This window comes from Colletotrichum truncatum (genome assembly GCF_014235925.2).
Source record: "Colletotrichum truncatum strain CMES1059 chromosome Unknown Contig_0008, whole genome shotgun sequence".
In the NCBI taxonomy this organism is placed as follows: Eukaryota; Fungi; Ascomycota; class Sordariomycetes; order Glomerellales; family Glomerellaceae; genus Colletotrichum; species Colletotrichum truncatum.
The window spans coordinates 3,785,690-3,798,287 of NW_027222405.1; the positions used below are offsets into that span (position 1 = coordinate 3,785,690).

At 48.9% G+C, this 12,598-nt stretch overlaps 5 protein-coding genes across 5 annotated transcripts; 1 reads left to right on the top strand and 4 right to left on the bottom strand.

Moving 5' to 3' along the window:
• Positions 1 to 1,114: 1,114 nt before the first annotated feature.
• Positions 1,115 to 1,926, bottom strand: CTRU02_212535 (uncharacterized protein; the record flags this gene model as incomplete). The annotated part of the gene is made up of 2 exons (XM_036723895.2): positions 1,115 to 1,707; positions 1,764 to 1,926. 2 exons carry the CDS (start codon positions 1,924 to 1,926, stop codon positions 1,115 to 1,117), a joined length of 756 nt encoding a protein of 251 aa, XP_036584578.2.
• A 2,506-nt stretch (positions 1,927 to 4,432) lies between these two features.
• Positions 4,433 to 5,641, bottom strand: CTRU02_212536 (chromo domain-containing protein; the record flags this gene model as incomplete). The annotated part of the gene is made up of 3 exons (XM_070205863.1): positions 4,433 to 4,506; positions 4,787 to 5,494; positions 5,542 to 5,641. The coding sequence occupies 3 exons, from the start codon at positions 5,639 to 5,641 to the stop codon at positions 4,433 to 4,435; spliced, it is 882 nt and encodes a 293-aa protein (XP_070060676.1).
• A 1,270-nt stretch (positions 5,642 to 6,911) lies between these two features.
• On the top strand, positions 6,912 to 7,463 carry CTRU02_212537 (uncharacterized protein; the record flags this gene model as incomplete). The annotated part of the gene is made up of 1 exon (XM_036723892.1): positions 6,912 to 7,463. The coding sequence occupies one exon, from the start codon at positions 6,912 to 6,914 to the stop codon at positions 7,461 to 7,463; it is 552 nt and encodes a 183-aa protein (XP_036584575.1).
• Positions 7,464 to 8,631: 1,168 nt separating this feature from the next.
• Positions 8,632 to 8,823, bottom strand: CTRU02_212538 (uncharacterized protein; the record flags this gene model as incomplete). Its single annotated transcript, XM_070205864.1, has 1 exon — positions 8,632 to 8,823. One exon carries the CDS (start codon positions 8,821 to 8,823, stop codon positions 8,632 to 8,634), a length of 192 nt encoding a protein of 63 aa, XP_070060677.1.
• A 1,563-nt stretch (positions 8,824 to 10,386) lies between these two features.
• CTRU02_212539 (cyclopentanone monooxygenase) lies at positions 10,387 to 11,305 on the bottom strand (the record flags this gene model as incomplete). Its single annotated transcript, XM_070205865.1, has 3 exons — positions 10,387 to 10,627; positions 10,684 to 10,856; positions 11,135 to 11,305. 3 exons carry the CDS (start codon positions 11,303 to 11,305, stop codon positions 10,387 to 10,389), a joined length of 585 nt encoding a protein of 194 aa, XP_070060678.1.
• Between the last annotated feature and the right edge of the window lie 1,293 nt (positions 11,306 to 12,598).

Below are 12,598 nucleotides of genomic sequence, written 5' to 3' on the forward strand. Positions count from 1 at the left end.
CACGTTCGGTATTGTCGTTGTTCATACAATCAGGACAGTGCTTTTACTCTTTAATACGGCACGAGACATAGACGCCACGATGTTGTGCCATGATTCAGGCAGCAGAAACGGATCTCAAGCGTGCCAATCGCATTCGTTACCAATAGGCTGGAACAACTCGTTTTTTTTGTTGTACTTTTCTCTTTCTTGGAGAAAGGGGACATTGGTCCGGATTCTCACACTACTGTTGCTGTTGGAACGAAAACGTGCACCTTACCCTCCGCTCATCCCGCATATCACATTTTGCAAGCAACAATATCTAGACGAGGTTGACAGGGGGCCGATGGTTTGGGTAACAGATTGACAAACGGTCCAATCTCGGAGTTGATGCCCGTGCAATTCCTCCCATCCCGCCCCCCCCCCCCCCCCCCCCCCTCAAAACATCAGCCTGTACGGCGTACACCCTGGTCGAAGCCTATCATAAAACAGGCACAAGGGCATAGCGTAAAAACGGAAGAGGATTGATTGAGCGAGTCATGTAAATTTGATTGTGGATCTAATAACAAGCGGGGCCTTACCACAGGAACCCTGGGCCCAATTCCAAGTGCTGATTTTATTCAATCACTGTCAATGTTCTAGAGGTCACATCCTGGTTCCAACACAAAGCCTTCAAAATGACGTGGCAGACTGCGTTTACCGGAGCACCCGGGTCAGGGGATGGCCCTTGATTGTGTGGTGGGTGGTACCACTTTACAGCCCTAGGGAAGTTCAGATGGATCACCGGCAGCGATGGCGCCATGACCTTACTATAGTATTCTTGAAAGCACACGCCCTCATGAATGAGAAGGGTCTCCCACAACCCGCCTCGCCTCCTGCGCTGAAGGACCTCCTGGCCCTAGCAGCCCCTTGCCAAATTAGGGTAGCCCTGTTTCCCATCAGGCAAGACAGTCTGTCAGTTGAGTACGTAAGTCCTTGGCCTCCTAGGATGAGAACCTGGATAGCTTTTTCAAGGTCTGTGATTGGATCTAGCAGAGAGGTGTTCGAAACGAGCATCTTTCGGGCTGCAGAACAAACTTATTGTAGTGACTTCCGTCTGAAAGAAAATAAACCAACGCTATCATGTAGTCACTCTCTCTTAAATAGAGGCCTGCTTGTTTCTGCGATAAAAGACACCCTGGAGGCCCTGGGGTCTGCGTTCGTGTCCTTTCTCGGCGTCGCTGGGGAACATGGCGTTGTACTCTTCCGTAATTCTTTCCCAAGATAGACCGCTGCCGTGAAGGTTGTCAATGCAATCAAGTTGTTCCGAAGTATACCTCACGTTGCAATGGGGACGGCTTGTTGGACGACGACGCCGACGCGAGGCCGGTGCGCTGGTTTGAGGGCTTGCCGGAAGCCAGTTGAGAAGACAGCCTTCGACGGCCAATGGCGAGTTCTGGGACCGATGCTGGCATTGCGGGGTTGCATTGGAGAGAGGGAGGCCGTTACAGCATCCGTTTGTCGCCAATGGTATGGGACTTTGGGTATCCGATGAGAGCGTAGCGGGTCTCGGAAAGCTTTCACAAGATCCGACGAGACGAGGCGAGTAGGTCATGGAGGAGGTCATGGAGGTCGTGGAGTTTGATGCTTTAGCTGGATGGAAAATGTCTAAATCGCGCAGCCGTGGGAGGTTCACTTGAAGTTGCCTGGGTGAGGGGGACGAAGGACGCGGAGACAATTCCGAACGGAAGCCTTGGTGTGTAAGTCGTTTCGTCGCTTCTTACCGCTGAGAGTAGATGCTCTCTTACCTCTCAGCTTGCCCGCAACACTCTCTGTCGCATCAGGCAAATAGGGTGATTGGCTGCTTGAATATTCTGTCAAGTAAGGGGTGCTTACTATTTTCGAAACGTGGCCGTTGTGATCTGCTGAAAGTGTTGGCTCTTTGGGGCTGTAATAGACATCGGAATTCATGGTGTTGCGTGCGATGATGAAGGGAGCAAGAAACTTTAGAATGCACGAGGAACGCGGTAAGGCAACACTAGAGCAGAACGGCTTATCGATTGCGATGTGTTTATTCATGTTATAAGTAGGTGTTTCTATGAACCGACGGGGGTAATGTCTAGCATTCGTTGCAGCTGAATTTGACGTCGGCAACAGAAAAAAAAAAAAAAAAAAGCAATTTGTAGAAAGACAAGCAAATCGGAGGGTGTGACGGAGCCGAGGACCACCGGCGCTGTTGCCCATGCAAAACGTCCGACAAGGATCCAGGTTGGGAAGTAGACAGGAATCGAACAGGGTACCAACAACGGGCAGATCAAGAATTGCAACTAGGTAGCAGCAGATCTAAGTCTCTATCGTTTCGACCTCGCTTACTCACATACTCCCCCAAAACAAATGAGATTCCAGTGAATACGACTTTCAGTGGCGAGGTGGAAAACGGCGTGAAGTATCTTTTTGTTATTACTCCAAAGCGAGGACCCTGGAGATCAGGGTTCTGCTGGAGGGTCCTAGACTTCTTGATCCCTTGTTTGGAACTGTCAGATAAGGTAGGTGGCATCAGTTTTGTCAACTGCAGTCTGGCCGGGTCGGTATTACGGGAATTGCAGGCCCTTGGAACGACTTCGACCAATTGGAAGACAAGATGATCTTGTTGGTTCAACGGGCCATCGAAAGTGGATAGATACCAACACGGCTTAGGGTTGCGAATGACAAGGACCAGGATTAAATCAAACATTTGCTCCTTGAGGCAGACAGAAGGCGAGCAGTTGTCAAACTTCCGCCCCGCTTTTCGTGATTGTCCCTTCGCAGCAATATCACCGCCCAACAGAGAGGCTGGCCTGGGCTCGAGTCATGAGCGACTGGATTAGATACCTCAGCGGAGGGCTTCCCCTGCCTGAACCTGGCTCATGTTCGCGCCTTATTCCACTTCTAGTTTCTGATCCATCACACAAACAGAAAAGCCACCGAACTGGATATGATTGCAGTTATCAAGTTGGCTGGAGAAGGCAGATCCTCTCCGGCGATTATCCGTAATTGCGCCTTCGTGACGGAGTGGATCGCAAGATCATCATGCATAGGCTGGCGGTACCGAAAGGATTGTGAGGTAATTGCGCGGCCAAGCGAATCCTGTTGAGCGTGTCGCGACATAATACTAATCCCGTTTTTATGCTGAATGGGAGTTTTGGCGGCCACTCCGTAATGCAAGCCCATCGTCTTGCTTTCCGCAACGGCGGATCAGGGCCGCAATACTATAAGTGACTTTGAGCCGTCTCGGATCTGTGCTGACCATGTCTGCATCAAACAGCAATCGTCTTTGCCCCAAGAGGTTTTCACTGTTGCACACTTTAGCCGTTGGCCCTTCGCTCAAAATGTCCCAGCGTCCGTCACAGCCGACAAGTCAGCCGGCGGGTTACTTGCCATATGGAAGACAACGACTACGGGACCAGCAGTCCACAGTAGGTCACCTTGGACAGGCCGAAAACTCGCCGGACGCCCGAAAACACGGCAGTCAATATTTCGCCAGTAGCTTGCCGGCTGAGAATACTCAGTTCATTGATTCGGACATGCAAGGGCTCACCCTGCCGTCTGAAACGTTGGAGAATGCTGGCCTATCGGCACAATACGTCGGCAACTCAACAGAAGTGCAACCGAGGCAATTCACGTTAGTCTACCTCAGTTCTGGCACAGCTACAAGGAACATAGGGAAATGCTTAACGACGACAGGAACGATATTACAGACCGATTATTGGCAGTCAGAGGCCGATTAGATCGAGTCATCAAAACATCAAAACAAGTGAGACTCTATATAGAGCAGTAGGTTACCTTGGCTAGGGCACTTTCAAGACATATTCTGACTTTGGTAGAATTCAACATCTCGATGCGACGGTGACAAAGATCACAAACTGTCTGAATGGCTTGTCATGGGGACCCCTGCCGGACGGAGGGAATATTGAGAATGAAAACAGATGGTTAAGGGAGCACTCGGAAGGGTGGAACAGTAGTCGTCTTCTGTCCAGCACCTGCTGTGTATGAGACGCTCATCAAGCACATAGCAAGTAGCACAGCATAGTTCTACCTAGCAGCCTCCAAAATATAAGACATATCATGAGTTTTTATAGTTCTAACTCAGATTAATTTTACTGTCATCACTTTGTTTCGATGTAATTAAAGATCCAAATACTGCCATAGTCTTTGAGTTTGCAGGCAATATCTAACACTACCGTATGGTCAGGTTTTACTTATTCCCAAAATAGGACCAACCTCTCAAAGAGGCATACTTCATAGGCCTTCAGCATGAACCTGATCGGTCCCGAACATCTTTAGCTATTGCTGACTCTTCTTGTGGTTTTGCGCTCGTGACTGCTGTGTGGCTAAACTTTTATCAAATACACCGTCAAGCGATAGAAAGCTATTCATCGACCTATGAGTAGTGGCAGCTGCCCTAGAGCACCGTCTTGGAAGCAAACTAGCTCGTCAATTACGTAGCAACCTTTTCACGCCATAGACATGCCACAATTCTGAGACTGCCGACACAGGTCTCGGTGGCTCTTACTGTGGTAAGTCGTGTCGTGTCTATGAAACATGAGATTCAGGTAGGTGGGATTACTATTTCTTTTGTAATTAACGTCTTTATTGGAGACTTTCCCCTGAATTTTTATTGTCACCCTTAGGCACAGGCAAAGAACGCATGGTTTCCTTCTTACTAGGCGAAATGGGTTTCGCAGACAGAAAACCGGCGCAAGAACCCGAACCACAAACGTTATCATGGTGCTGGTCTTTTCCTCTGTCGGTTGCTCCAAGCTGTTGTGTCGCCTAGAACGGCTCCGTTTACCTGTAGAACGGCTCGGATGCGTCACCTTGCAACTCTTGTTCATCCTTACCGAAGACTTAACCTCGGTCGGTCTCTTCATTGCCGCAGCACGGCCGCCAACAGACGCCCAGTACCTTTTCACAAGTTTCTCGTCAGCTTCTTGAATTTCTTTTTCTGGCTCCCAAGATGTTTCAGGAGACCCGACCCAAGCGACCTCCAAGTAGACGCTCCCAGCGGGTTTGATCTTGTGAGACTCGACTTTGAAAGGGTGCCACAATCCATTGTCCACCATCGCACCTTCCCGTCCGCCCTTCAGGCGTTTCCAGTAAGCGAACAAGGCCAACGGAGCATCTTTCTGGATGTTTATTTCAGGCTCCCAGGTCTCATCGTTTCCCTTCCAACGGACTCGGATCTCAAAATGAGTGTCACATGTCGGGTCGCGACGGTGCGCAAGCAGCTCCTCAAAAACGAAGCGATGGATCTGCGTGTCAGCTGCGACATCTTGTGCCGCAGTTCCATGAACGCGTCCGCACATCGAATCGGTGGCAACTGTGGCTTTCTTTATTGCGATATTTTCCTCAGGCTCCCAGGTCTCATCTTTTCCCTTCCAACGGACTTGGGTCTCAAACTGAGTGTCACATGCCTCGTCGAGACGGTGGGCAACCAGCTCCTCAGCATCGAAGCGCTGGATCTGCCTGTCAGCTGCGACTAAGACTTTCTCTATTGCGACTGTTTACAAATTAGTATCGAAATGGGCATCAAATAGAACATCATACCTAGTACATCGTTCCAGAAGACAGTAGCATCTTCAGACTTTGCGACAGGACTGCTTAACTCTTCTGAACAGTCCATCGGAGCCGTTGGCGCAATGTGCATAGTTGACGGCATATGAAGTGTCTGGTCAAGTACGGAAATGGGATGATTAGTGTGCAATGTGTAGAGAAATTCGTGCTTCGTGCGTGAGAGTAAAGGAAGCAACAAATGCAGTGCGTAGGATATAAACAAAAGAAGTGCACTAGCTTCTAGCCAACCTATTTATCAGTTTGAGCAACTATCCAAGTAGGCCCTCCGCCAACAGGGATTTGGCGCATCCCGTTACATTTTGGAGCAAGGCGCAGAGGCTAATACGGGGCACCACGCTCTCAGGCGCATCGGCTCACCCTTGCGATGGGGGTTTCGCCCTATGACATTCATCTCCGGCTGGACATAGAACAGCAAACACATTCATGACAATGTCGCTAGTATCTCGTCTTGCCGCCGCGAATCGAGCATGGATTGAACATGTGATTTAATGGCGCAGCCTCCATGTCTGTCAAATGGCCGAGCTTCGAAGTCCTGCGCGATGCTCATTGGCGCCATGGCTTGGATCTCCAATCAAAAAACGTTGTGGGGCCATTCGTCCCAAGTATACGACTAGTTCCCGCACCCCATCCCGGCGCAAATCTGTCGCTCTGGTCATCATGTGATTGGGAGATGGTGGTGAAGACAATGACAGTAATGAAGATGATGGTGTAAAGCCGTTGCCGAGATCTTGAGTTTGGCAGGCGACTTGCAGCGTTTCGCGTGGGTACCTCCATGAGCGCTTTCGTTGACTTCATTGAGTGTAACATACGGGCATGAGCTGCAGGTGTGTCCAGCGAGTTATAATTGGTTGTGGGAACATCACGACCAGCATAAACCTCCAATTCTAAACTGAGGAATTGCCTTTATGCTGAGAGCGTGTGTAGGGAAACGCGGAATCCCTAGTTACGTTGTTGACAGAAATCTCCAGAAAGCAACAAATGACTCTTGGCAAAACTTACATAAGCAAACAGGGCAATCCTTCAGTTGTTTCTAACTTCCACAAAGAAGCGGTGTTTGCTTCTGACGCGTATTGTATGATCTGTCCGTACGTCCATTGTCAGCAAATGCTGCCATAACTCACAATCGACTGCGTCGAGAGAGCCTCTAAACAATGATCCAAAAACTGATTTCGACCATAAATGGCATGTCAATTTCTGGAGTTTTTCCTAGTCGCAAGCTGGCCCCCGCTCGCTCGCCCGTAGTAATAAGCGCTCAGGCTTCATGCCTTATCTAAAGAAAGATCAGTCACTGTGGTCACGTGAGGTTTCAACAAGCATATCAGACCATTTCTATCCGCCAATACATGTTGTTGAACAGTTCTTATAAGAAAAGCCACCTTTGCTTAAACTGCAACGTTAGCCTACCTTTTACTGCCTGCCTATCAAGCTACAACTGGCGCCTACTACGTACAATCCGTCATACTCTGTGGATACGCTCACGCCTTGAAACATTCACCATGAGGAAACAACCAGGCGACCAAAACAAGAATGAGAATGGCACATCCGCAACCGAGTGGGAGATGGAGCGGATTCAACGACACTGCGTCGTTGACGACACAATCTACTACCACGTAATTTGGAAACCGACCTGGGAATCTGAAGACAGACTTCAGCACATGCTACCCTCCATAATTGCTTGGAACAACTGCCATGGCTACCCTGAAACCAGAAGAAAGCTGGTAAATCAACTCGACCATACTCTGGAAAACTGGTCAGGAGAGGTCATCGGGAGGAAGAATGTGGACGGCTTAGCTCACTATAAGATTCAATGGGACACGACTATAGAGCCGGAAGCCAATCTAGAGAATGCGACAGGTCTCGTGAAGGGATATTGGAATAAAACACCCGAGGCCTAGCAGATTGCGGAGAATACCTATGAATGGGAGTCGTCCTGAAGGTTGTACAGTAATTGATCACGTTTATGTCGATTATTCGTGAAGGGCATGTCTATTTTGACCTTACAGAACTATAAGACGATTCCTCGATGTTTGCTCTCAGATTGAATGCTTTGATTCGATCTTGGGATGACCTGAATACAGTACTTCAAACGACACTTGCATATTTGCAGTTGCAGCTGTGAGCTCAAGTCGCTTCCTCTCTAGCATACTCACTAGATTCCCGGATACCTTCTAATTAGTGGCACGACTTGTGTAATTCACTTTCCAGATCACGTCTGTATACTATTAGACGCAATTGCGCTCATTGCATACTTGGCTTGTATTGTGATGAGCTGTCGCTGTCCTCAGTAATTGAGCTCTACTTATCACCAAAGGCTATAGGAACTGCCGACAGCAACCATACATGTTAATGACCTTTGAGTCACACATGACGGACCCGCTTCGAAGCAACTTCTACCTCTTCTATGTGCCTTTTCATCGGGCTCTTGCTCTCGGTCTGCGGCAAATCCCTGCTTCAGCATCCTTTGTGGTCGTGTCCTCTGCTGCAGTCACTGCCAAGGCTAACAGTGGGGAAAAAAGTCGTCCATATTGTGTGCACTATCATCGTCGGGTATTTGACCATACGTCTCCTGCGGGGCATCACCCAATGCATCCCCCACAAAGCTTGAATGTAAGTCTTTCATGGAACCAGACGTCTTCGAGCCTCGTAGCGTCATTGAAAACGCCGCTGGCGACGCGGTACAGTTATGTGCAAAAATACCTTCCTCTTTGAATACAAACAACTTCACTCTTAAATCAGAGTGGAGCCAGAAAAGTACTCAGATCTACCTAGCATGGTCGACAATAATCCAGAAATGGCTCTTAATAAGCTGCAATTGGCAGTGATTACCTAGCGCTGGAGGTACTCAAGGTATATAGCAAATGCCCGTGTTTAATCCAATTACATAATGACAGTGTAGGCAACAGGCCACAATACCTGGAATAACCGCTTTTTCCTAGCCGGTACGCAAGTGTGTAACTATAGACAGTGTGTTCCAGAGAATATTTCACACTATGTGGAGAAGCTTTAGAGAATAAAAGAGTGTTTTGAAAGAGGAAGAATATTTGCACATAACTGTACGGCATGTCAGCTCCATGGGAGATTCTCCATAGGAAACATCTCGAACTCCAAACGCCTGATCCGTTCCTCTTGCTCGCTAATGGTCTGACACTGCCCTTCGATGCGTGCCTTGTATTGCTGGTTCTCTCTATGAAGTTGTTGGAGCTGGGAATCTTTCGAGGTGGCATACTCGCGCCAGCGTGAAATGCACGTTGTCATCTCCTGTACGATGATTGCGACGAGTCTGGCGGTGAGGTTGTCGCTTCTCCGTTAAGCGTAAGATAAGGCACATCCATGTTGATGCAAGATACGGCAGTTCGGTTCAGATCGATTATCAGACCGTAGACATTGCGTTCTTTTCAACTACGGCAACATTGTTAGAGCTGCTTTCGCAAGGCCTGCCAGAAGGACGTCGACATTCTTGCGCAGCCAGAACCAGCTCTTTATCTTAAACTACGGTTTCACTCCTACCGTGTTCGGCCCTCCCAGCAGTTCGTTGGCGTAGATCTATAGAGACAACTATGACCTCAAACTGCATCCAGAAGAGGCTATAGGGCGTCTTGCAATAAGTCTTGTTCCCAGTTGTCCTTTTTTTTGTTGACAGTATGGGGCCCTTTGGAAGCAGATAGTTGAAATGGGTTTGAGTCATCTTCAGGTTGTTTCCTCAAGACTATGCAATAGCGCAAAGCCGCCGCTTATCCTCAATGTAGTACTGAACGTAAACAAGTATCTCATGAATAAGCAAAGCCATAGTTGGATATAGCCGCAAAGTGCTTCACAAGTAAACTCGCAATTTGCTACTTTTTACGCTGCAGTACAGTACTGTACGAAAACGAGAGACCAGAAATAAACAGTCAACTGAGAAGAAGTCAAACTGCTTGCCTCCATCTAGCCGCGATTCGATATATAGCCAGTGGTCTCCTAGGCACATGTGAAGTGCTCTACTAGGCACCCTGGTATGATGCTATACCACTTGATTTGAAAGGAGACGTAGGGAGTTGTCGTCACTTGATTAAGTGTCGCCACAGACATCCTTTTTTCCCATTAAACGTATCGTTCTTTCTACCGCAAAGCCTTCTTATCTTTACTACAGTTACCCCACTTAAGAAAGTTATAAAGAAAGTTGCAAAAGGCTTCAGATCAGCCAATCGCATCAGCGACGTTAGTTAGGGTACCTTTTTCTATGCTATCGGCTTGGGCCTAGCAAATATCAGGATGTCCCTCAGCAGGAATTGCCCCGGTGGGAACTCACCGCTCCAGTGCCCCCAGGACTTACCCTTAAAGTCAGAAGTCAGAACTATAATTGAGAAGAAGAGTTTCCTATCGCATCTTTGATTGATTCGTCGATTTCCATAAAGTACGAAATCATAACGTATTGGCTACTACGCCCAATACCCACCTAGCAGCGACATGCATAGAAGGCGAAATTAGATAGTAAACATTGAAAACAACCTACTCAAGTTCTCCGCGTCTTTCCTACCACACCACAAAGCCCGAACCAATCGGGGCTGCTATGACACGACAAAACTTGCCCAGTCCTCCAGCGAACGGCTACACCATTGTCTCCATCGCGGGACCCCCCTAGAAAGACAAGGGGCTCAACAGTCTTGTCGGGAACGTTTGCGCCAGTCCACCACGCAGTGCTGTCGCGGAAAGGGTCGACTCGAAGGCCTCCAGTACGAGACTTCTCCACGAGCGGCAAGAATCCTCCGATGGCTCGATCGAACGCAGGCCTCTTCGCGCATCCGCTCCAGGAGACAGACTACCCAGTCAACCTGAAGCTCAATAAAGGGGCGGTGCGTTCGTTTGCGTTGTCGGCCCTTGCGGCCCGTACAGCACGAATGCGTTGGGCATATTGGGAGCCATCATGCCAAGATAGGTGCTGATGCCGTGCTGCCAAGCATCCTGTAGCCGGACGCCGTGCTTGTTGCGGATATTCATGTCAAGCAAGCTACCAGTCACAGAGTCATAGCCGGTGGCCATGATGATGATGTCCAAATCGTGGTGGATGGCGTCTCCCCGGCTTGGTTACAATCCCTTGCCTGTCGAATGAATGGATTGTGTCTTCTTGAGATCTACCAGCTGACATTCGGCCGATCCAGCATCTCGTAGTAATCTATCTCGAGGTTGACGCGTGACGCTCCAACCCATTCGAACTGGTCCAAAGGCGCAACAATGTCTCTTTTCTCGGGGTCCGTCATCCGGATTCTCGTTTTGCTGACCCAGAAGTCGTACAAGCAGGCGTTAGCCGTCTTGTCAAACACAATATCGCGATAGTTCGATTGCGTGAGACCAAGGCCACCCCTATCCCACAGTCGTTCAAAAAGGCCTGTCCGTTCCCCTCAGTCGTGTAGCGTAGCAAATTAGGATTTTGGTTATAGGGCAGAGCCGAGGACGAGTCGAACCTGGCTTTGGTAATATGGCGTCATAATAGTGTTTCATCTCCTCTGACTCTCGCTTCGACAGCTGTCTTTGGTGCATGGGGATCGCGATGCAGGGTTCCGAACGAAGACTGTTAGCGGCAGTCTACTTTAGCAAGCTCCTGCACGATCTGCAGACCAGACGCAACCTGCCCGATGATGCCAATCTTCTTGCCTGTAAGCTGGATGTTGCTGGGCCAGGCGGACGGGTGAATGACGGGCCCACGAACATGTCCTGATTGGGGAAAAGAGGCATGTAAGGCTTGTTCATCGAACCGCATGCGAAGATTGCGTACTTGGAGGTCGCATGCAGACCCTTTGTCGTGCGAAAATGCCAGCATCTGTCCGTGGAGTCGAATCTCACTTCGTCCACCGGGCGTCGAAAATGGTATCCTTGCGCAAACCAAGAGTGCATCGACGTGATAAAATATCTGCGAATTTCTTCATGCCCGGAAAACGTTCGGTGAAATGGAAGTCAGCCCAAACTTCGGACAAGCTGAACTGATAGCAGGGCGTGTCGAATCGACCCTGGCTCCGGGATATCGATTGAAGTGCCAAACGCCGCCAAAGTCACTTCCACGTTCAAGAACTTTGGCCGAGTATCCCGCCTGTCGGATCTTGAGCAGTGAATAACAGCCGCTGAATCCCGCGCCAACAATGATGACGTCTGTTTCAAGCGTATCTGCGCTAGTTCCTTTCATCGTGATGGGGATAGGAGAGGTATCCAAAACGGTAATGAAGTGGTATGAGTGTGGACGGATAATACATACAGTGGCAGGTTCACTAGATCAAGTCCTTTTCATTCATTTTTGTTTCTCAATCTTTCTTTCTCTTTCTCTTCATTTTCATTTCCGTGCCTTAAAAGGCGACTTAGTACTGTGTAGGAACAGCTTCGATATCGTCAGGTGTCACTAACAAAAGCTGATTCTAGCTCTTTCACACCCTTTCGAGGTCTTCCGTCGATATGTCGCGAAGGCACAGTTATGGAGCCAACTAAAAGCAGCGCCATGGCATTTCGGACCAACACAGGGCGTCGAATACTAGTTCGTATCGCGTCGCTATGGAAAGTGCAATTTGAGCTTGTTTGTTTCCTTGGTGCCCTGCAAAAATGTCGCTGCTTGAAATGACGAGATACATGGTCAGGATGGGGGAGATCGGAACGAGCCGGGTTTGCTAGTTTCTATAAACCCCTAATGAACGGTCAATTAACGATTAGATTGCAAGCGTCGGAACTGGCGCAAAGAGGGTTTGTTTCCTCGGGTAGTGGAGTCATCCCCCCCCCCCCCCCCCCAACCAATGCTTCGCTGGGACCAAATGCTCTAATCTTCCGCGCCAGAGAAACGGACCTAAGAGTCTTTTCTAATAGAATCAGTTAAACGAGCAGTACATATAGAATGTGCAACTGATTTATCTGTAGTAGTGAATGTATGAACATACTAGAACCTTTCGTAAAAGTGGGACCAGGTATCTAATGCTGCGATTGCCAGTACAGACAATTGCTATTTGCCGCCGATGCCGGGGATTGGTCGTCTGGCTTGCTGCAATAGATCAAATTACAAGAATTCTCCTGCGAA